At 39.7% G+C, this 25,904-nt stretch overlaps 1 protein-coding gene across 1 annotated transcript in view; it reads left to right on the forward strand.

The window, feature by feature from the left end:
• Nucleotides 1–22,857, forward strand: part of cntnap1 (contactin associated protein 1) — a 79,384-nt gene extending 56,527 nt beyond the window's left edge. Inside the window, exons 21-24 of the mRNA XM_057861139.1 lie at nucleotides 2,909–3,002; nucleotides 3,086–3,316; nucleotides 3,397–3,441; nucleotides 10,220–22,857. Coding sequence (XP_057717122.1) covers nucleotides 2,909–3,002; nucleotides 3,086–3,316; nucleotides 3,397–3,441; nucleotides 10,220–10,413 — 564 coding nt within the window. The 3' untranslated portion in view covers nucleotides 10,414–22,857. The remainder of the gene's footprint in view (nucleotides 1–2,908; nucleotides 3,003–3,085; nucleotides 3,317–3,396; nucleotides 3,442–10,219) is intronic.
• Nucleotides 22,858–25,904: the final 3,047 nt, after the last annotated feature.

The raw sequence follows: 25,904 nt of genomic DNA on the forward strand, positions 1-25,904 counted from the left end.
GGTGGAAGTAGGACAAAGGTTTTACTGCATACAAGCAGGCAGGAGTGTCTCAAGAGTGATTTCGTCGAGGTTTCAAGGCAATTATTATATTAAATAGCACCATGCATGCACTTTGAAATGTTGTGAAAGAAATTAAATAAATGGAAAAAAAATTATAGTAAATTTAGGTTGAAATATTTACGTAAAATGAATGACACTGCCGGTTTTTTTTTTGCTTTTAACCAAGGATCTAGACTGTTTTACGATCATATCTATAGAAATTGCGCGATTTGAGCATTTATTTACAAGAATTTTCAACTTAACAAGCTCTTTGTTTTGTGACGGCCACCATGTTGGATTTTGTATCTCCACACAATAGCAGAATTCAAACTAAATAAGTTGTGATTGTTAACAGAAAAATGCAAATTTTTCTTTTGTTGAGTAAAATTAAGATGATTCTGCATGCTTTCCTCAAGTATTAAGTTTCTGTTGTGAAAATTGAGTGACTTATTAGCTGTTGAAAACTTGCACGAACTAAAAAAAAAATGAAATTGCTATTTTGGGCGAAAACCTGTATGATATATTAAATATTGCTATTGATCCTTAAAATAAAGTTGATTATCTCTGCATTTGGTGATTTTGTGCATCTAGTGTAATTTGAGAATTTTATAGCCATTTTAAGTTTTGTTATACTTGTATAAAAATTAATTAATCGGGATTTTATTAGGGAACGACTTTAAATTTGTTTATGTCGCTGCTCATGGAGACTCGTATATGCCTAAGGGAGGTGCCTGTTTTGGATTTAGGTCGGTAGCGGCTTTGGTTTTGAAAATATTTGAATTTTTGAAAATAGGCCCCCTACAGCCCGAGCCCTGTGTCCAGTCAACTGATAGTGAAGTCCGTGTAATAACTTTATCCTGAAAACATAGCCAACACTATTGATTGCATGGGTCATCGGTCATTCTCATGCGTGCATATGTTGTCTTTTACTGGCAAGCACCATTGACTCGTGCTGTCTTATACACTCCGGAGCCCCTGAAACTAACAAATAATTAACCACTGACTAATTGAACCACAACTTGAAAATTAAGCCTAATGTTAAAAATTCTGAACTTTCAGTTACATGTTTGCACGTTTTAAAAAAAGTATTTTGAAAAATAAATAAATAAAAACGCACACATAAAAGGCTCAGGACCTTAAGGGTGAAATTATACCGTTTTAAATTTAGCATAACCTGTTAATTTATTCTTGTATTTTTTGTTTTGAAAATACATTGCTGATATTGATTGTTTTTCATATGCTTATATCACTCAAGAATGTACCTAATTCAGGTTTGAGTAAAATTATTATAATAGATAGATAGTCCTATATAGATTTATTAACAGACTCAATTATAATTACAATAAAAATCACTTTCACATACAAAATAAATAAGTTAAATAGAAATATGTATATAATAAATCATTGTAAGTAATAATCAATAATAAATAAGCCAGCTCTACCAATGAGGTTTCCCTTTTTTTTTTTCAGGGAGTTGGTAACCCTAGCGTCAGTTCACAAAATGCTGCATTAAAAATAAAACCAAAATATGTTCAAGGTGCTTATTAGGACACTATAGCCCCTTTCAGACATATGCTGAACTCCGGTTAAATGTCAAGATTTTAACGGGTAGCCATTATGTGTGAAAGTAATTTGCCGGGTCGACTGACACGGAGATGAGAAGGACATTCATTGGGTCGGGTCCTAGTATAATTTCCGAGACTTACCCTGGATATAGTGACATCCATCCATCCATCCATCCATCCATCCATCCATCCATCCATCCATCCATCCATCCATCCATCCATCCATCCATCCATCCATCCATCCATCCATCCATCCATCCATCCATCCATCATCCATCATCCATCCATCCATCCATCCATCCATCCATCCATCCATCCATCCATCCATCCATCCATCCATCCATCCATCCATCCATCCATCCATCCATCCATCCATCCATCCATCCATCCTTTCTCCAGCGTGTCCTGGGTAGGCCTCACGGCCCCATTGGACATGCCCAGAACTCCTCACCAGGGAGGCGCCCCGGAGGCATCCTAATCAGATGCCCGAGCCACCTCATCTGGCTCCTCTCAATGCGGAGGAGCAGCGGTCTTTACTCCGAGCCCCTCCCGGATGACCGAGGTTCTCACCTTATCTCTAAGGGAGAGCCCGGACACCCTTGCGGAGGAAACTCATTTCGGCTGCTTGTATCCGGGATCTTGTGTTTTCGGTCAAGACCAACAACTCGTGACCATAGGTGAGGGTAGGAACGTACTGTAGATCGACCGGTAAATAGAGAGCTTCGCCTTTCAGCTCAGCTCCGACTTCACCATGACGGACCGATGCAGAGTCCGCATAACTGGAGATGCAGCACCGATCCACCTGCCAATCTCCCGTTCCCTTTTTCTATCACTGGTGAACAAGACCCCGAGATACTTGAACTTGAAGGACCTCACCCCTGACCTGGAGAAGTGATTCACCTTTTCCCGACTCAGGACCATAGTCTTGGATTTGGAGGTGCTGATTCTCATCCTGACCGCTTCACATTCGGCTGCGAATCGTCTCTGTGAGAGTTGCAGGTCACTGCTTGGTGAAGCCAAAACACTACATCATCCGCAAAAAGCAGAGATATGTCCCAGACATGTTAATCCTTTTTATCTTCTTCCATAAAGTGTAATAGCAGTTGGCGATCTCAAAACCACAAAATCAATCAATGAGACAGTGGGGCTTCCGGGGGTTTATTAGATATTTCTAGGATGTAGTATAATTGGTCGATGACTGTTTAGGAGGTGAGGAGTTTGCAAATGGTCATTTATCATACTGAAGGAAATCCAGATCTACAGTTGTGTGAACCGCACATAAATTGACCTCCATTTATTTGCAGGTGGATTTTATGGAGCCCATTGTCGAAAAGATAACTTTAGTAGAAGATGCAAGATTTGATTCTCCAAGATCCATGTTCTTGGGCAGAGTAATGGGTAAATGTCTATTTTCCATGCCTAAAACACATGAGTTCTTTTTTTAAAATGACAGTATTTTAACTGTGCCTTGTATCCCTCAGAGGTCGGTGACATTGATTACGAAATCCAAAGGCACAACGCCCCAGGCTTCATTGGTTGCATCTCTGGCGTGAGATATAATGTGTACGCACCTCTAAAGGCTCTTTTCCGGCCCAATGAAACGGACCCTCCGGTGACTACGCAAGGTTATGTCTCTGAGTCCAACTGTGGCGCCTTCCCTCCCGTCCTGGGTTACGTCCCATGGGAGGTGGATCCCTGGTTTACCACCATAGGTATGCCTGTTCAACCGCAAGTACAGAGGTGAACAATTAGCACATGATTTGAGTTCTTATTATGCACATGCATTTTTCAGATTACATATATATCCATGATGACCTTGGCCTTTTCTGGATCATAGGTGAGTCCTTCACACATTTTGCTATTTCTCTCCTATATCTAAGCTTGCAATTCCTTCAAACACATTTGGATGGTTGCTTCAAATTTTTAAGAATTTATTAACTTTTGTTGAAGGGATGGGAAATTAAAGAAACAGTCAGTCAATGGACACTTCATGTCAAGCAACTGTTTTCCACGGTCTACCAGTTACAATGCGTCTTGTTCAAAATGTCATGTTTTACACTTCTTAACCCTTTCGGGGACAGTGGTCAACACAAGTGAAACGGTATTTATATTCATCACGTACCATCAAGGTACGGGCATCACGGTTCGGTGCATGTAGTCAGACGGCGAATACGTTTAGTAAAAAAATAATATAGTGGTATGAAAAAGTATGTCAACCTTTTGGAATTTCTTACATTTCTGCATAAAATCACCATCAAATGTGATCTGATCTTTGTCAAAATCACACAGATGTAAAAACAGGATCTGCTTCAACTAAAACCACCCAAACATTTATAGGTTTTGATATCTTAATGAGGATAGCATGCAAACAATAACAGAAGGGGGGGAAAAATAAGTGAACCCTGTGTCTAAGGAGACTTAAAGTGCATGTGACACGAAAAAGCATGTTTATTTCATATTACATGCAGTATTTTATGCTCCTGAATGATATGGACCGCTTGTATGTGTGTGGAAGCGATCGCTATATTTATTTAGTTTTTTTAATCCCGCGCCATGAAAATGAGTGACTTCCGGCTTCGGTCTTGCATTGAGGAGGAGGGCGCTGTGACGTGTACGGTAGAAGACGTCCTCTTCACTATACAGCGTAATGTTGTGTATGAGGACGGAGGATTCAGTTGATTTTGCGGATTAATGCGTTTATTTTTCGCATCACGCCAGCCAAACGGCTGCAGAAAAATTATTCTGTATGACGGAGAGGCGTATGCGCCTTTTTGAAGTTTCAAAAGGTTCCCATTCACCGTGGATATTTACTGTGGGACCATTGGACTTACGAGGAAGTGAGTAAACATCTTGTTTTGTATTATGTCAAATACGAATACAGCGATTACAAAGTAAACACTACAAACTTTCTTTAAATAAAGGACTACTTACGTTTGATCATTGATAGGCATGTAAAAAGCTCTCCTCATGCACATTAGCTGCACGTTAGCTGCATAACAACTGCAGCCACCCTCCTCCGGTGAACGAACTGCAAATTGCTCTCCGCCGGGCGGTTTGCCGATCCACAAACACAATCGACAACCCAGTCGTCATGTCAAATAATCCAGGCTAGTTATGTGTGATTTTCCGCTTCGAAGACTTTGAAACATCACTCGGTTCGGGTTAGCATGTCGGCTAGCTGTCACGCCTTTTGGTTTGTTTACATACTCCGAAGCCGGGGAAGGGAAATGACATATGTCCGATTTAGGTGTCATAAAATATCGTTCGGGAGGTGCGACAGTAAAGGTGAAGTCAACAGTTTTGACCATTATGGAGTAATTTTGCCATGTCGTCCTGAATAAATGCATTTTTATTATTTCATATTCCATTTAGCACAAGACTGTTATTTGTTATGACCATGCCATTTATTTAGCAATTGGGGCAAATACTTGGATAAAAAGAATATCCTGTAAAAATATTGAAGTAAAGAGACAGAAACAATGACTTTTTGCAGCTCTCTTCATCGCGTTTTCCTGGTTGTGAATAGTGCCCCCTCGACGGGCTGACTGGTCCTTTTCAAGCCATTTATATAGCTATTGGGAAAAATACTTGGATAAAAAGAATATCCTGTGAAAATATTGGATTAGAGAGACTGAAACAATGACATTTTGCAGCGCTCTTCGTCGCGTTTTCCTCGTTCTGAATAATTACCCCTCAATGGGCTGAATAGTAAAACCGATGAGCCCAGTCTACCGCTGACGTCATCCACCTGTTGGGGACGCTAAAGCCCTATAATGGTAGGCGTGGCTAACCGGCAGATTAAAAGACTAATTTCTCGTCATCTGCGCTTTGCTAAATTGTTGTATATAGTCGAATCGTCTCAAAATATGATTCTAATTCACATAATAATGCCATTTAAGACTTTTTTTCTCCTGTCGTATGCTCTTTAAAGAGCAATTAAAACCAATTTTTACTAATCACCTTAAGTCAGGTGTGTGCCCAATCACTGATGACTGGTTTAAAGCTGCCCTGGCCGCTATAAAACGCACACCTGGTAAGAATTGTCTTGATGAGAAGCAATGTCTGATGTGCACCTTGGCTCGGTCAAAGAGCTGTCTGAAGACCTGCGATCAAGGATTGTTGATTTGTATAAAACTGAGAAAGGATAAATAACCATCTCTAATGGATGTTCATCAGTTGACAGTCAGAGAAGTTGTCTACAAATGGAGAGGATTTGGCACTGTTGCTTCTCTCTTAAGGAGTGGCCGTCCCCAAAAGATGACACCAAGAGTTCAGCGCAGAAGGGAAAAAAATGAACCTAGTGTGTCTGGTAAAGGCTTACAGAAATCACTGGCACAGTCCAATATCTCTTTGCACACATCAACTATATGTATAACTATGGCCAAGAATGGTGTTCATGGGAGGACTCCACGGAGGAAGCCACTGCGGTCTAAAAAGACATTGCTGCTCGTTTAATGTTCACGAAAAGGTACTTGGACACTCCACAGAAGTTTTGGCAAAATAGTTTGAGGACTGACGAAACCAAAGTTGAATTGTTTGGGAGTAACACACAACGTCATGTGTGGAGGAAAAATGGAACAGTTCACCAACATCAACACCTCATCCCTACAGTGAAACATGGTGGAGGGAGCATCATGATATGGGCTGTTTTTCTTCTTCGGGGCCTGGACAACTTGCAATCATTAATGGAAGAATGAATTTAAAAGTTTATCAGGACGTTTCGCAGGAAAACCTGAGGCCGTCTGTCAGACAGCTGAAGATAAAAAGAGGATGGATGCTGCAACAAGACAGTGATCCAAAACACAGAAGTAAATCAACTTTAGAATGGTTTCAGAAGAACAAAATACACCTTCTGGACTGGCTAAGTTAAAGTCCAGACTTGAACCCCATTGAGATGCTGTGGCATGTCCTAAAGACAGCGATCATGCCAGACATCCCAGGAATCTGACTGAACTTCAACAGTTTTTTTGTAGAAAAGAATTGGCCAAGATTAGTCCTAATCGACACGGCTGCGACGTCGAGAACACTCTCACATTTGGCTAGGTAACAAAACACAATCTGACCAGAAGCAGAATGTGACAAAATGTCTAGCTTGCTCTAGTCCTAGGCTGAAGTCATTGAAACACAGAGTGAGGATTTATTTTTGGACTAAAGCGCTTTGAGCGCCTTGAAAGGTGGAAAAGCGCTATATAAGTGTAACACCATTTACCATTTAAGAGATGCTTTTTCAGTTTTTGAACGATTAGCACTTTTTATTTTTTCTGTAGCCAATACAAAAATATATCTTATGTGGGAGTGTGTGTTCACTAGTAATGGTTTACAGTTAACTTTGTGGCTTGATTCATACCGCAGGTCTTAATGCGCAATTCAGATTTTTTGTCAGATCAGATTTTTTGGCGTGCCCGTTCAGACTGCTTTGCCAGACTGCTCCCTGCCTCTCTAGTTCTTTGCTGACTAATTGTTGCATGAATTCCTATATGGGAGACTTGAGAGTTCCGACTGCAGGCACATTCTGGAAAAATGTGGCCCAGATTGGACTTTAACCTCATACGAAAGTGACCCTAGATCGGATTTGAAATGGTCCACTTCTATGCGACTTGTCCCGTTTAGACCATCAAGTTAATGCCTGACTAGAGTTGGAAGAGCCCGAAAAAAATCGGATTTGTGCATTAAGACCTGTGGTATGAAGCTAGCCTGTGTAATCCAACATTAAAAATGGTAGTATTTCATTTTATATAAAAACAATACCAAAACTGATTTTAACTGTTACCTCAGTCGATCGTTACAAAAATGGGTGCGTTGTTTTTTTTTTTTGGACATAAAGTATGTTAGAACTAGGACAACAGAAATTCACAAGTTTGTTTTCTTCTATTTACTTTTCACTTTAAATAAGAGCTGCTTGAACCCTTTATAGAGCGAATGACTTTTTTTTGGTCTTCTGAAAAAAACTGAAATATTAGCAATTGTTAATATATTAGGCTAGTTTTTTCCCCCAAGGATCAATTTATATTTTACCATTTATCGTTTCTTTTGAATATACATTCATAAATATTATGATGTTTAATATAAACTTTATTAATGAAATACACACTGGTTATGAACCCAAGTAACACTTTAAAGTTTTGAAAAAAAATTCTCCATAGTATTAAACTGATTGCATGCCATTGATGGCGATAGAGACCCAGATATTTTTAAATGTTTAAGTGCTACTGACGATGCTTGGACTGGATGACTACCGCCACAATGGCAGCCAATGAGTTCAATGAGTGACCTGTAAGGCTTTAGAAAAAAAAAAAAACAATTCTCATGTGAAAAGGTTTTAAAAGCAAGATCTTCGTGCTTTTTTCAAAGTGTGCCCTATGTCATTGTATTACAGACTGTAATGACTTTCCTGCTCGAGCCATGTCTGAAACCTTTACCGGATCAGCTCAGTTTAGTCTGCTCTGGGCCATCATTTTACTGCTGGTCATTGATAGACACTGCAGATTAATACGTCACCAGCAGTCAGATTGAGAGGTTTTATACTAATGCAAGACGTCATCCTCAAAAGCTTAGACCAGGCATCACAGAGAGCAGGCATCACAACAACATCCTGGGCTTATAAAACAGCTCAGGATGTGACACTGTAAGCCCATCTTTTTGTAGGTGGGCACAATTAAAATGTACGTCTAAGAGTAGTTTTACCACGCCATAATTACTACTTTTACTTGAGTAAGTGTAAAGAAGGAACGCTAATCTTACTCTGCTACTTTGGCTACACTAGAGTCATTGTCGTTACATTTACTCCATTACATTTTCTTGAGTAACATTTTGAGAAAAATGTACTCCTAAGAGTAGTTTTAGAGTCATTGCACTTTTCCTCTTTATTCTAATTATCAGATTTTTCAGAGTAGCGCTACCAATTTCACAAGAGATGTCGCAACAATAATCACACCACGCAATTATACCAATCTGACGGAACAATACAGTCACGTAACCACACACAAACCTGCGGTCGGAAGTCCTATCATTGCGCCAGCCCGTTCAATCATGTGGCGTCCTTAAAGCGGCGTAAAAAAGTAAACTATTTGACATAGAGGCCATTTTTTTTCAGCGGTGACAATCATTATAACAGAATGCGGCCTTACCCTGCTAGGTTACTGATCTTCAAACACACAACAAACAAGTTCCAGATGACCAAAGGTGTCTGGATGCTTCATCGGGATCTAGCAAATCCAGCATTTAGTTTGGTCCAAGTAATAAAAAACTATGTATTACACTGTAAAAACATGCATCCTTAAAAGTTGATAGTTGATTTTACTAGTAACTCTCTTACTTGAGTTAAATTTTTGGCTACACTACACACCTCTGCTTATTTTCAGGTGCGCCTGTAGTCCAAAATTTACAGTATCCTAATGGTAAAAAAGTAGACATTATAAAATTTTACTCATCACTTCAGTATTATTTTCACCCAATACTCTTTTACTTGTACTTGAGTAAATTTTCTGGATGACTACTTTGACAACAATATTTTGAAATACCGCAACTCTTACTTGAATAAATATTTTGATTACTCTACCCACCTCTGCGTGTGGTCACTTCAGATGACATATTTAATAGAAAGAACAAAGAACCGACAGAAAGAAAGGATGTCAAAAACAATCATACAGTGGTATGAAAAAGTATCAGAACCTTTTGGAATTTCTCACATTTCTGCATAAAATCCCCATCAAATGGGATCTGATCTTTGTCAAAATCACACAGATGAAAATACAGTGTCTGCTTTAACTAAAACCCCCCAAATATGTGTAGGTTTTCATAATTTAATGAGGATAGCATGCAAACAATGACAAAAGGGGGAAAATAAGTAAGTGAACCATCTGCCTAAGGAGACTTAAAGAGCAATTAAAACCAATTTTTACCAAACATTTTAACTCAGGTGTGTGCCCAATCACTGATGAGTGGTTTAAAGCTGCCCTGTCCACTATAAAACACACACACCTGGTAAGAAATGTCTTGATGAGAAGCATTGTCTGATGTGGATCATGGCTCGGTCAAAAGAGCTGTCTGAAGACTTGCGATCAAGGATTGTTGATTTGTAAAAAGCTGGGAAAGGATACAAAACCATCTCTAAAAGTCTGGATGTTCATCAGTCGATAGTCAGAGAAGTTGTCTACAAATGGAGAGAATTTGGCATTATCACTTCTCTCCCAAGAAGTGGCCGTCCACCAAAGATGACGCAGAGAGTTCAGCGCAGAATACTCAGAGAGATAAAAAAGAACCCTAGAGTGTCTGCTAAAGACTTACAGAAATCACTGGCACAGTCCAATATCTCTGTGCACACATCAACTATACAGTATGTAATTAATTAGAGTTTTTCATCTGTATGATTTTGACAAAGATCAGATCACATTTGATGGTGATTTTATGCAGAAATGTGAGAAATTCCAAAAAGTTCAGATGCTGTTTCATACCACTGTATTGTTTTGCCAAAAACGGGTTACAGAACAATGAGACCATTACATTAACCATTAAATGAGTTTGGCTGATAGGCTGACCTGACATGTGAAAACATGCGCCCTTCCTCCTCACTCTATGCCTTATCTGCCTTTCTAACTGCTATTTTTATCCCACAGTCATTGTCATCTTGGCACTGCTACTTCTGCTGGCAGGCTTGTATAGCATCTACGTGTATGCGTACCAGCAAAAGGGCACCTATCGCACCAACGAGCCCAAACACCTAGAGTCGCCCAGCAGCTCCCGGCCCCTCACCGAAACCCTGAGACGGAAGATCCTGCCTGAAATTGACGAGGACTTCAGGAGCGGCTAAGCTTATAAACCACACGTGGAAGTTGTGGGACCAATGACTTTGGGGAGGACTTACACACATTACATTTCTTTGCATTGATTTTTTTTTTTTTTATTATACAGTATTGGCGGCCTCTCTGAGGAAGTCACTTGTGGGTTTAGCTACCATGATTCATTAACAGTCAAGAGATTTCAAAAGACAATGGCATCGACATAGTTCATGCATGCATTGCCACTTCTTCTAAACCTAGGAACTGAAGTAATAAACGTATTGCAACTCGAGCTATTTAGAAGTATTGTCATCCAATCGACCATTTAAAGTAAATTGACCTATTGTTGGTGGCCATCTGTGGACAAGCATGCATTCTTCCTCGCACATTAGGCTGTTTCGGACTGCATGCATATCTGATTCCAATGGCAGGGATAGACAATAAGGGAGATTAATCTTGAAGTTCGCAGGCCCAGGTCGACGCGTCAGATATTGATCCCAATAATCACAAAAAAGAACAATTTGATTGGATAACATGAATAACATTTTTTAAGGTAGATTTAATGAAAAGTGCAATAAAACAGTGCAAAAACATGAAACTAGTGCAAATAATCCTACTCCAGTTCTATAATCACATCAATAATCCCCACATCCCCCCTTTACCGCCCTCTGGAAGTCTCCCCCGGCTCGGTTGCCGTGGCAACAATTTAGAAGTCCGAGATGACTAAGGCATTTATGGCTAACGATTTTCAAGCTACAACGTTGTTATGATGTTTTCTTTCTCTCTGTAGTCACGCGGATGAATTGTCACGTTATGTCCATACCATAGGTTTCATACTCGTTGACTTTTCTCTAACTTACTTGTCTGCACATGTGGGCATTGATCTGCACACCTCACAGTAAACCTCGTTTTTTTGTCTCATCGTAGCTGAGCCAATTCAGGCGGTCTCGCCACTGGAGCTGAATATATATCTCCCTATTCTTCCCATAATTAATTTTGCTTTCCTTCAACTCCTCCGGTGGCTTTGTCTTTCTGGATTGGTCTTTGTTCCCCGGTGCTTAGCCGGGTCATGGGGGTTTCAGAGACATGTTGTCTTATAGTATAACATTAGACGGGTACTGAGATATCGACAATCAATCAGCAGAAGTAATCAGAACGAGGTGTGTTAACGCCCCACGGAGAGCAACAGCTGGCTGCATTGACTGGAAGGTTGTCTTTGATCGTGATAGCTTACCATCAGCAAAACACAGAGCCACTGGGTATTGATGGGTATTGATGTGAAATAAGATTTTTTTTTGGGGGGGGTCGAAGCAATGTTTTACAGGCCCCACTGGACCAGTGGTTGAAGCATTCTGACAGTGTTAAAAGTACATCTGAGCCACCGGGCCATTTATATTGTCGACCTCTGAATGGGATTCCTCTTCAAATCAGATTTTCAGGGCTGACCGTTCACACTGTTTTTAGTAAGTGTCCGAATCAGATCAGGGGCTATCCAGACTGGGCTACATTATTGACACATCTGACAGGTTGCGGTGGTAAAGAAAGCATCATCCAGCATAGAGTGACGTCACGGACAGTCAAATTAAGGTGTGTTCAGACTGAGAAGCATCTTTCCCATTATCTGATATGAAACAACCTTCTGTACATGGCCTACAAGAATACAGGAATATAGAGCTTTAATAGTCATTGACACACAGACATGACAACGAAGTTATGTTCGATGAGTGAGCATCAGGCCACTGCAGATGAACCATGCAGCCAACTATCTCTCTCTTCTTCAGAAATGACAGAGCAGTTAAAGGAAAGTTACAGTGAACACACATGTATCATACAACATAGCAGGGCTATGGCATGACACACAGGTCATGTACAGGAATTTTTTGTGCGACAATAAGGAATTTCCCAGTGATGGCCTGTAGGAGGGTCCGTGATACTTTGAAAAGACGGAAGTGGAGTTGAAGGGGTAGGAATGTGTGTGTTTATCAGTATTTGTGCGTGCATGTAGACAAAATAAGAGTCACAGAACTCTGCGAACGGCCTTGGGAGGAAAGATCAAGGGCATCAGATAGGGACCATCTGCGTGGCTCTCCCAGGAGGAGGAAAGGGGGGTCATGGGGGGTGGGGGGTGGAAAGGAGTCAGATAGGGAGATTTTACGCCGAAATTAATCCGAATCGGAATTTAGGATGTCCAAAAAAGCAGTTGTCCTCAGTCAGTTGTGCACATCAAGGCGAAGGGCAGACCTCAGTTCCCACAAGTCTCTCCCAACATTCGCAGTTAGCTTTGACAGTTCCGCCAGTTGGAACGCGATGTTCTCCATACGTCTCCATACCTCCCCGGACTGAGCCGTGGAAGAGCCAGACTAGCATTCCCATCTGGGCATCCAGATCCGAAGCCTTGAATAAATCATCAAGGCGTCGTCCGGATTGCAGAGCTCCCAGGTCCCTACCAACATTAGCGGTCCGACGAGATAGCTCCGTCAGCTGGTTCCCGATGGAATCCTCTTCTCTCGTTTCATCCCTGGGACGGACCGTGCCAGCACGGAATGTCCCGATCCGGGGTTCCAGCCAGTCCTCAGAAGCCTTGCATAGGCCCGTTAGCTCAGTGGTCAATTTAACAATTTTTCTGAAAGCTGCCGTCTTGGAAACTTCCCGGTTCAGTAGGACACTTCCCAAGCCAAACAGGAGAACCTCCTCGACCATCATGCCAATCAGCCAAATATCCTCAACGTCTTCTACGAATAGGACTGTGAGACAGGCGGGCTGCCAGTGGTTCACGTAGCCCGCTGCAAAGGTCCCCCTCTGGGCAGGACGGCTCTCCTGGAGCGCCGTGTGTTGTTGAAGAAGTCTTGTCAATAGTGCTGAGGGACCAACTAATCAAATCCGTATTTCAAATTGAGAGTCAGCAGCAGCTGGTCCACAGAGGAAAAATACAAAAAAGCTGACAGACTAGACTGAAAAAAGATAGCAGAGTACAGGAGAAGAGGTGAAACACATCTGCCCCCGTCAATCTGATTTCTGTGCTTTGTGACTGTTCATAAGAGCCATCCAGTTTTAATCTGGATTGGCTAAAAATCAGATTTTGGATGGTAGTCTGAACAGGGCCTTATTGTATGAATACCTGAATAGCTTGATCACTCTTGGGTTGTGCTGTGAGGACTGAAGGTGGTGTTGGAATGGATTGCCCTAGTCGGTGTGTTGGTTACTCATTGGCTGCCATTGACAGCGGTAGACATCCAATCCATTTGAACTAGAGGGTAGCAACGAATGAATGTTTATTCGTTGCTAAATTCACAGCAGAATGGACGTCACATGATTGGAGGTCTATCACCATCGATGCCTCTGAAAGAGTAAACAAGATGAGTAATTAGTGTTATTTTAATTCCATTTATTTTTGTTTTTAAAGGTGCTATGAATACTACTGTGACTTTAACATAATAACAGACCATATTTTGGATACAACTCCATCCAAAAAGTGACAGAAAAGACTTAATAATGTACCTAGAACCTAATTTTTTCCACCCAAAAAAATCTCCGAATAGAAGATGATGTCACACCCAGAATGAGTTTCAGATATTTGCAGTCTGCAAGCATGCTATCCATAGGCTTTCTATTCTCAAGTGAACTTGTGACTGTTCTGTCATTTTGTAACGTGTACAAGCTAGCGAAACGCTACAAATAGTGCTTCCCTTATTCATTGTTACAAATGGAATAACTATTAAATGGTTAAAAAAAAAAAAAAAAAAAAAAAACCCAGCCTGGTTTGCATGCCAAATTCGTTTTCTACACAATAAAGTAACTTAATTTTTGAGATGGTCACCATTTTAGTCCCTTTAAAGCATTTTAACTCACAGGCTGCCGTTGACAGTGATAGACGTCCAATTCTTTGAACTGGGAGGGTTGGGAGCGAAAGAACGTTCGTTAAATTGTTGGCAACCCTCTCAGTTCAAACAGATTGGATGTCTATCAGTGACAAACTCATTAGTGAGTTGAAAATTGCAACAATGACATTTACAAAAACAATCCATTGGGGTTCTAAGTACAGTACTAAGACTTAACGATGGCTGTCAATACTGCCACATGTTACCGATAGTCAGAGGTGGGTACTAGTAACACGTTATATTTACTCCATTACATTTAATTAAGTTTTTGAAAAAAATGTACTTCTAAGAGTAATTTTACTAAGCCAAACTTTTTATTTTTACTTAAGTAGATTTGTGAAGAAGAAACGCTACTCTTACTCTGCTAGTTCAGGTTCAGGCTACACTAGTAGACACTACATATTAGATTTTACTTTTTTTTTTTTTTTTTTTTGGGCCAGCGATGTCAACAATAGCTCGGTCATTTACACCAATAAGACTTCGCAACAATAATCACATGGCTCCATTATACCAATCTGACTCAAGCTTGCTGGTCTATGATTATGCCCGCCTGTTCAATCATGTGTCATCTTTAAAGCACTGTAAAAGAATAAATATTTGCCACAGAGCGCTGCCCTCAACATAAATCGAAAGCACGGATTTTAACCTCTCCCCAGTTTTTATTTGACACCGATTGACCACGTAAAACCGGAGATATGATCCTTTTAATTTCATAATAGGAAATGTGAAGGAACTATTCACTAATCAAACTAGGAACTATTTTCTCCACTAGAAGGCATTCGTGCTCTTTGTACGAATGATGCTTCCTTTCTGTAGATTTCTTTCTCTGGCCGAAAATCAAAATTTTTTTTTCCTATTTCTTTGGCTTGATGTGGTTATATAATAGTTTAAATCAAAGTATAATAATGACATTTCATATACTTAAATTTGTTAGATTTAAAAAAAAAAAAAAAAAATCAAACACCGTATGCAGTTACTCACAATGTTACTCATTACTTGAGCATTTTCACCAAATACTTTTTTACTTGTTTTTAATAACATTTTTGGATGACTACTTTACTCTTACTTGAGTAAAATTTTTGGTTACTGGACCTACCCACCTCTTCCGATAGTGGTGACAATGTATGTATTGTATATACTGTACATTTATTCTGTCCAAGTTCAATCTTTAGCATTTATGTCCATATTTGATTTCCTCCAAACTCATTTTTTCCCTAGGAAAGTGAGATCAGATTTGGCCATATATCAGGTGTCATACAAAAAATGTATATATATATATATTAAATATGTTTAATTACTTTCGTAAGTTAAACCCACAAGCAATAACCACAGAGGATAACGCCATTGTTAAAGTTAACTTTTAAATTGATGTTTTTCCCCCCCCAACCCCATTTTGGTGAGATGCAATGCATGGTGCTGTACAAAGTTGGCATTTTGCGACACTTAAGCCCTCCCGCGAGTCTCACACTGTCCTGCAGGGTGAAATACTGAAGTGCCTCATTTGAGCAAGCTTGACACCGCCCCTTCCTCAAATCTCCTCAAAAGTTTTATCAGATGGCATTATGGATCCGAAACAAAGGAATGAAACTTATTTTTTTCCCATTTCAGACTGTCAATTTCCTAGCGTTTGGACCGTGTGAAAGTGCCACCATAGCTTGCAATGTTACAAAACTTAGTTTGTGAAAATCAACCAACCTGAGATACATGAACATAACGAGTGGAAGATGTGCATAGGTTTGTATTTATTGTGTATTCTAAGCCTAAAAGCTTAAATTTAAGGCAGTGCATTACCTATACGGAATGACACATACAGTATATGCGGTTCAGAAAGGCCCTACTGTATTAGCAGTAGATTGCAGCTTTGCCGATTCCATTACTGTGCCTGTTATATTGCGCGGGGCTTCAGACGGTCCAGATAATGAGGTATCCATCATATATCTTGCTTGTTACCGTTAGCTCACTGGCTCACGGTCGTAGAAGTTCAATTCCTTTGACCTGGCAGCAAATGAACAAATGTTTTCGGTTTACTAATGATCAATCCATTTAAATTCACAACAGTAGGATGATTGGATGTCACGTGAGCGGACGTCTATCACCCTGATTGGCACTGCAAGTTCATCGGGAAAAGATCTGAAAAAGTACTCTGGTATGAAAAAGTATCTGAACCTTTTGGAATTTCTCACATTTCTACATAAAATCACCATCAAATGTGATCTGATCATTGTCAAAATCACACAGATGAAAAAAACGGTGTCTGATTAAACTAAAACCAGCCAAACAATTATAGGTTTTCATATTTTAATAAGGATAGAATGCAAACAATGTCAAAAGGGGGGAAAAAATAAGAAAGTGAAACCCTTTGTCTAGGGAGACTTAAAGAGCAATTGAAACCATTTTTTTACTAAACAATTTAAGTCAGGTGTGTGTCCAATCCCCGATGTGTGGTTTAAAGTTGCCCTGCCCACTATAAAACACAAACCTGGTAAGAATTATCTTGATGAGAAGCATTGTCTGATGTGGATCATGGCTCGTTCAAAAGTGCTGTCTGAAGACCTGCAATCAAGGATTGCTAATTTGAAAAAAGCTGGGAAAGGAAACAAAACCATCTCTAAAAGTCTGGATGTTCATCAGTTGACAGTCAGAGAAGTTGTCTACAAATGGAGTGAGTTTGGCACTGTTCCTTCTCTCCCAAGGAGTGGCCGTCCACCAAAGATAATGCCAAGAGTTCAGCGCAGAATACTCAAAAACGTAAAAAAGAACCCTAGAGTTACAGAAATCACTGGCACAGTCCAATATCTCACACATCAACTACATGTAAAACTTTTGCCAAAAATGGTGTTCTGGGCGTATACTCCACTGAGGATGCCACTGCTGTCAAAAAAAAAAAAAAAGAAAACATTGTTGCTTTTTGAATATTCGCAAAAACGTACTTGGACACTCCACAGAATTTTTGGCAAAATATTTTTGGGACTGATTAAACCATGGTTGAATTGTTCGGGAGTAACACACAACAGCATGTGTGGAGCAAAAATGGAACAGCTCACCAACATCAACACCTCATCCTCACTGTAAAGCAGGGTGGAGAGAGCATCGTGATTTGGGGCTGTTTCGCCACCTCAGGGCCTGGACAACTTGCAGTAATTAATGGAAGAATGAATTCAAAAGTTTATCAGGAAGTTTAGCAGGAAAACCTGAGACCGTCTGTCAGACAGTTAAGGCCAAAAATAGGATGGAAGCTGCAACAAGGCAATGATCCAAAACACAGAAGTAAATCAACTTCAGAATGGTTTCAGAAGAACAAAATACATGTTCTGGAGTGGCCAAGTCAAAGTCCAGACTTGAACCCCATTGAGATGCTGTGGCATGACCTAAAGACATTGATTCATACCAGACATCCCAGGAATCTGACTGAGCTACAGCAGTTTTGGAGAGAAGAATGGGTCAAGATTAGTCCTGATCGATGTGCTAGGTACAGGAAGCATCTGGTTGAAGTTATTGCTGCCAAAGGAGGAGCCACAAAATATTAAATGTGATGGTTCACTTACCCATTTTCCCCCTTTTGTCATTGTTTGCATACTATCCTCATTTAAATATGAAAACCTATAAATGTTTGGGTGGTTTTAGTTAAAGCAGGCACTGTTTTTTCATGACCTTTTGACAAAGGTTCCGATCACATTTGATGGGGATTTTATGCAGAAATGTGAGAAATTCCAGAAGGTTCAGATACTTTTTCATACCACTCTAAATGCTATTTTTGAATTTGTCAGATTTTGGTGGAAAGACTCGTGCACGTGAAAAGAACAGAAATGAGTCATGATAAAATGCAGAGGTTTTACTTCCAATTCACACACATTTGCTGTTAGATTTACGATAATACCGACTCTTGTCATCACTCTTTGCTTGCAGCTACTGTGAAATGTATGTGAAACAATGCTCCTAGCATAGCACGTGACAACAATTAGCTTCATTACGACACTGGTGTTAGTTTAGCTTGCGAGGTGTGTAAAACGAATGTACTGCTCGCTCAGGACAAATGAAAGTACATTTACTTCTCTTATGCCTGACTCAGACGACACAATTTTAGCCTGATTTTAGCGCAACGGATGCGTCATGAAGAATCGTTGACTATCGTGGCCTATATTTTGAAATAGTGGGCTCACAACGCTTTGTCTATTACCAAGATTACCATCATATTTCGGTGAGAATGCAGATGACTGCAGTGTGTTCTTCCTCACCATGCAAACAACATTAACAGTGAATCCCATTTTCTCGTCTTGTTTAGAGCAAATGTGTTGAACCGAGCAGATCAGATGATTGTCACTATCACGATATGAAATTACTGTTCGACAGCTGCTTGTTCTACCTACTGACGCCGTCAGCTGTCCGGCCTTGCTCTTCACTGCAGAATGCGATTGTCGTCCATCCAAGACACACCGCAACACCGTGACACAATGTCGTGCAATCTGACTCTGCGATCGTAGGAAACAACAAAAAAATTGTGCAGTTTGGGTCAGGCATTAGAATGCTGTAAACGGGTGAATGTAAAAATGTCAGTGTTGCTAGTAAGCAGGAGTGTTTATGTTAGTATTACATGTTTGAGCGTGTTCACTGTTTGCCCACCAAGATGCAACAAATCCAACAAGCAGACATGCCTAAATGCCAGTAACTCACTACTGTACAGTACCAATAACACTAAAGCACAAGTGGTGCCTTGAGATGCGAGATTATTTTCCTAACCACGCTTTTAACTCAAGACATGACTCGTATCTCATAGGGTGGCCACACTCGAAACAAAGGAGGATACTATGAGGAAAGGGAAAAACTTTGAACTCAAACGTACTTCCCACTGGTAACATTCCTTAAATTCTATGTACCACATGCATTGACAAGGGTTACGGGGGTGCTGGAGCCTACCCAGCTGACATCAGGCCCTACACACTACTAGTCAGTGACGTGCGGTGAGGTTCATGGTTGGTGAGGCACTGACTCCTTTAGTGTCAGATTTCCAAATATATAAACCAAAAAGGGTAGCTTATTCAATTGGCTACTGGTTATTTCATATCTCATCAGCATTCTTCACAAAACACGCACACACGGTACATATTATCGATACGTAAAAGTAAGAAAATAACATGCATTTGCTCTACACACTCAATGTGTTGGCCGTCGCAATTCTATAATTCATGCAACATAAATGAGAGTAAAGAGTGGTGTACAAAACCACAGAATTCAATTCTGACCTTTAGTGAAATATTCAGTTGTTTTTAAAACTTTTAATTCTGATACTTTAATCAATTAATTTAATCAGCTAGGATACAGGTTGCATTAATGAGGTCTTTCAAACTCTTTTGGTTTTCCTTTACCTTAGCCTTGTGGCTGCTACCGTTGAGCTTCCGCTGTTCGTCAAAGCCAAATCGATCCTTGAGCTTCCAAAAGTTTTTAAAGCAATCAGGCTTTGAATGTGAGTGGTCGAGCTCTCATGTTTGCTGAGGCTTCGTGGTAGTTTTTTAATGTCACAATATCTCGTGTTAGTCCAGACATTGGCACAAGTTGAGAAGAAAAGGCAGGGAAAGCAGCAAAGGCGATTTTTCGAAGGACAGCCACATAGCCAGTCTTTTCGGGTGTACCAGTCCATTCGAAAAGCGCGAGTTATCTTCTGCCCCGCAGTTTGAAGCAAACCTTTTAGCTCCGGTGTGGTGTTAATCGCGTCCACTTTTGACGGAAAGTCCAGTTTCACGTACGCCCCCTTTCAGTGCGGCAGAGTACTATCTGCCGCAACCTGTGCCTTTTCACTGTGGTTTTATTTCTCATCAGCAAAACTAAATATGTCGCTAACAAACATTAAACTTTAAGGGTTAAAGACATTAGCAAGACTGTGGAAAATCAGGTCAAATAAACGTATCTGGAAACATTATAATGGCGACATGTATATGTACGGCAACCAGCACGCTCCAATTCCATGTATCAACCCAGTTTGTTATGGATTGCGCATTCAGAGGTGAGGCTTTACTCGTTGCTGCCGCACCTCTCGTTTCATTTCTTTATTTGAACAGGAAATTGGCAAATTCAGCGATTTTGACTATAAAAAATGTTTGAAATGAGTCATACATAAAGAGCAATGGACAAATATTAATATAAATTAGATGCTATAATTATTTTTTTGTCATGATGACACAGAGCCTCACCTGCCTCCCCTGACTGCACGTCACATAATGTACACGATAAGAACAGTGATTCTCAGACACGTTTTTCAACAAAAGGCAATTGATGACATGCGGTATCCCGATTTAGAATAGGAAAAATTTATTTGGAGAAGGAGACTCTTATTTGTTGACATTATTTTTATTTTGCCGATGCATCCCTCTTGCAAAGTGCAGAGCCACAATTGCAGAACATTTTTACTTGAAAATGGAAGCTACGTTTGCATTAATGAAAGTAAATGACAAAATACAAACCCCTTTAATGTAAACAGTGTGGCAGTTAGGAAAACCCCCATCTAACAGTTACCTTATTTTCACTGTATTCTAGCAGTGGCGGTTTTAGGGGTGGCGCCACAGGGGCACTGGCCCCACCTCTAATTTGTATGGCTCCTGAAGTTCCCCTGTTCCCTGTTTTTAGCACAAAGCATGGCAATAGGTGAATCGAGAGAAAGTTGTTTATTGAGTAAACCTGAATGACATATAACTTGAGCATCGTCATCGCATTGTGCGGCTGTGCAGTATTTGCAACACTCAGGTGACTTGAAGTTCTGCTCTGAGACCCCCAATTTGGCCAAATTTCAAAATTGTCCTATATGAATGTGTGATATATCATTGGAAAGCTTAAAATCACAATTTTGGGGGGGAAGACTAATTTGGAACAGGAGGGCATTTAAAAAAACACAAAAAAATTTAAACCCCTAAACCCTAATTCGAGGTGAGAGCATGAGAGAGCATAATTAAAGACACCATGATTTTAACGAGATATTATCGCATACTTACTTTGTTTCGATCCAAAAACTCTGTGTAGCATGTCTCACTGAGTGTCAAGGCACAGCTGTGAATGGCCACAGCCGGACCTTTGAGGGATTTTATGGGTGAAACACAGTAATGTAACAAGGATCGCAAGGAAGAAATTGCAGTCATCAAGGAGTGATTGCAATTTGCTTTTTCAAATATTTACCCTTTTAAACGTTTTTTTCCCCCCAATTGTTTTTTTTGTTTGGATCGATTATCATCTAAAATATCGGGGAAAACGCGACAGTAACGAAAAATATATAATTAAGCGATAGTTATGAGGTAGATATCCGTGACCCATTTACAGACACTATTTTTTTCGTTGTGACGTAATTTGTTTAAAAGTTTAAAATATGTGAGTGAATAAGTTTTTAAAGTAGTTTTTCTTTTAAACGAAATATTAGACATCAATCTATAGACATCAAGTTATGATTCTATGCTAAAAATGATAGTCATCTCGAATAATGAATACAGTATAATTACCTACCTTCTTCTTGTGGCTGGGATGAAACAAAAGCAGTTGCGCGGTGTTTGTAAACGGGGGTCCCCAGGGTAAAACGGGCAAATTAAAAATACTAAGGGGGCTTAATGCGCCATGAAAATGCTATTGCTCTATCAAAAACAACTTTTCTTTTGGCTTAAAATACAGCAGTTTATTTTAAGGAGGGGTGCAAGACCAGAAACTGCTTTTTCAGCCTTGTCTGTGTTCTCCGCCATCTATGTATATATATATACATATATATATATATATATATATATATATATATATATATATATATATATATATATATATATATATATATTTTTTTTTTTTTGAACACGCAAACTTATTTTTCCGCCTCATACTGGAACAGCGCTACAGCCTCTCACCTTCCCTCCTGCTAAACAGTGCGACCAAACTGTTTTTCTTGGTCACCAGTGCAGCTGCCGTTTGGTACTTCAAGTTAACGATGATTGACAGGTTTGTAGCTTTGATCTGACTAGAAAAGACGCTGTACAATCAAAGGCACAAATGTGTTAATCATCATTAAGTTTGTTCTACATTAGCGGCTGCTCAGCCTGAAGTGTGCTGTGGCCACTCATTTATTGTGTAAGTGAGAGGCTTTTCTCGGCAGCGTAAGCAAATGTGAGTAGACTCACTCAATGAAGCATTTAATAAAGCATTTTTCGACATTATTCTTATTTTAAAATAATCCCCATTTTTTAGGCGACGTGTGTTTTCTCCAGGTTCCTGCCACATCCACAAAAATGTGCATTGTATGCTGATTGAACACTCCAAGTTGTCCGTAGAGTTAACTGTGATAGGCTCCAGCACCCCCGCGACCCTTGTGAGGATAAGTGGTCCAGAAGATGAATGAATGAAGGAATTATATGAATGTTAAGGAGACTGATTGAAAGTACAGTGTTAAAGATGACGCAATGAAACTTTGCGATGCAATGCAAAAAGTAAGTGTGGAACCTAGGCAATATACAGTATATCGCAATGTTTACAATATCATTCAGGCCTATCCCAAACAGCTATTCAAGTTATCTGGTGAAAATTCTTCCAGTCTTAAGATCGCAATATAATATCGCAGTGTATCGCAACCCCCCCCCCCCCCCCCCCCCCCCAAAAAAAAATCGCTATCATAGTTTTTTTTCCAAAATCCTTCAGGCCTATTCTGAAAGTATGTGTAAGTATTAACGCTGCTTTTTGTGTGGCTTTTCAAAAAAGTGATTAAAATTATTATTCCGTGTATTGTATCCTTACTTGCACACAGTCTGATTAAATAAGAATTGTTACAAACTTTACTGGTTTATCTCTACTTGACAGTCGCAAGCAAAGATGTTTTTACCGCCACATGCAGGATAATCTGCGTATTGCCTTGTTAACCAAAACAAACACTGAACAAAGATGGCAGCGACACTTGGCCCATGAGGGTTACATGAGGCCCCTTCTTGGCCCCTTTTCAGAAAAATCCTAGAACCACCACTGCTTTCTTGAATAATTGTTTTCTATCCTCCTCCTTTTGTGAAGTGACCTTAATCGCCTGCCTGTGGTCGTTTGCTCGTATCTCGAAGCACCACTTTCAATAGTCCGAGTAACGATCGGATTGGGCATCAGTGGATGCGTTGAATGGTTTGTAGAGCCTTAGAAACTCCACTAGAGGGCGACAGGTATTTGTTTCAGTTCGAATGTGCACATGTCCTGTTACTAGTCCCTTCATTCGGGTCACTTACTTCAATATGATCCATTACAAGAGTTGACAATAATGCTCAATTTTGTAGAACAAATCTCTGTAAGATCACCACAAAGACAAGAAGAAGCACATTGTCAAATTAATATCTCTTGCATTGGGTCCCTTTCAGTTAGGCCTACCTAAGGAAGTGTCCAGAAGTTATTGTGCTGTCTCAACAAAACACACAGACAATCACTTCTGTCATTCACATTTTGTTTTGTCGTATTGTCACTGTAAATTCCCATTGTTATTATGTTTATTGTACAAATGAAGCCAAACTCACCTCAATAAAAATTCAGAAGGAGTCCACTTTTTGTCGCAATTGTAAGATGGTGGGCTTTAAACCAGTGTTTTCCAACCTTGCAGAGAGGGCAGCCATTTTAATTCAGTTAATTGGCTGCGACAGATGAACCAGAGTTGCTTTTAAAAAAAATCACTTTTTATATTGATAGCACAGTAACTACAGTGGTATTAAAAAGTATCTGAACCTTTTGGAATTTCTCACATTTCAGCATAAAATCACCATCAAATGTGATCTGATCTTGGTCAAAAGCACACCGATGAAAATACAGTGTCTGCTTCAACTAAAACCACCCAAACATTTATAGGTTTTCATATCTTAATGGAAATAGCATGCAAAAAATGACAGGGGGGGGGGGGGGGGGGGATATAAGTCAGTGAACCTTCTGCCTAAGGAGACTTGAAAAGCAACTAAAACCAATTTTTACCAAACATTTTAAGTCAGGTGTGTGCCCAATCACTGATGAGTGGTTTAAAGCTGTCCTGCCCACTATAAAACACACGCCTAGTAAGAATTGTCTTGATGACAAGCATTGTCTGATGTGCATCATGGCTCGGTCAAAAGAGCAGTCTGAAGACATATGATCAAGGAATGTTGATTCGTATAAAGCTGGGAATGGATACAAAACCATCTCTAAAAGTCTGGATGTTCATCAATCGACAGTCAGGGAAGTTGTTAACAAATGGAGAGAGTTTGGCACTGTTGCTTGTCTATGATAAAGGGCTTTTTCCGTTGAAAATTAATGTGAATATATGCATAAATCCCTGAATTCTTTATAGATATGGACGCAAAACAGTCTCGATTCTTGGTGAAAAGCAAAAAGAAGTACAGTTACCATGATTTTGCTTAAATATGTCGGAGTACGATGCTAGTCTGTTAGTCAATGTGGTGGCCGCCTTATGTAAACAGAGCTTTTCTGTTGAAAATTCTCGTGAATAAATGCTTAAATCCCTGAATTCTTTATTGATATGGACGTAAAACAGTCTCGATTTTTGGTTAACACTAGAAAACCCAGTAGAGGCCGACTCGGCCCTTCCCCAAGACAAATATTCCTAATATTCCCAAGCAATGGCCGATTTGGCCTCTTTTCCTAAAAGACCCAGAGGTGGCCCAGATGACCCAAGTGCTTTTGAATTAGCAAGTCGTTGTCCGACAGACACCAACCATTCATATGTAAATGCAACCACTAGACATACATTGTGTTAGAATGCGGCCCAAACGGAGGGGAACACACCACGGTTGCACACTTCATGTGATAGTTTTTGTCAGTTCAAGTCAAGCTACATTTATTAATTTACATTAATTTATGGAGTTTTACGCTTTTTACAAACTTTTAACTTACTTCTCCTATACTCCACACAGAAAAACAGAAAAAAATGGCCCAATGTGTACATTGTTTTTGCAAAAAAAAAAAAAACGTTTTAGAACTGCAATTTGAGTTTAAAGCAAGATCATGTATATAGTTAAGAATGACTGGATCTAATGGAGCAGGAATTGTGGCCATTTTGTCTGAAGTTAGTACGAGAAAATGTGTGAAAACCTTTGAGAAAAACAGAAACAGAATTTGTGTCAAGAGAAGGTGGAAGGGAGCGGCCCTGAACGGTTTTTTGAACACACTGAAACAATGACTGAATGTCCTAATAGCCCTAACCCTCCTAATTATTATGAAGGGAATATGTACTGCACAGTGTTGTCAATCTTACTTCAAAAAGTAATTAGTTACAAGTTACTAACTAAATTACTTTTTGGGAGAAGTAACTCAGTTACCTCATTGTAAGAGTAATTTGTTACTCAGCAAAGTAACTCATGTTACTTTTCATGTTCTACACGTTATTACAAATATACATTATAAAACATTTCACATCAAAGATGTTTATGATAACTGATTGAATTGATTTTTTTCATTCCTCCCCAAAAAACGTAGGTCAGATTTTTTACATTTTTTTTTAAATTCACCTAAATGAGAGTTAGCGGTATACAATCTCATTGGGCTGTCATGATAAATGGTTAAAAAAAAAATCACAGGGACCTTGATTACTTGCCATTGAAAATAAATGGGAAATTTGTTTTTATATGTATTTGTTTAAATTCCGATACAGGACATACCATCTTCATAAGTAGGACTGATAA

The sequence above is a fragment of the Corythoichthys intestinalis genome, chromosome 16, assembly GCF_030265065.1.
Source record: "Corythoichthys intestinalis isolate RoL2023-P3 chromosome 16, ASM3026506v1, whole genome shotgun sequence".
Classification (NCBI taxonomy): Eukaryota; Metazoa; Chordata; class Actinopteri; order Syngnathiformes; family Syngnathidae; genus Corythoichthys; species Corythoichthys intestinalis.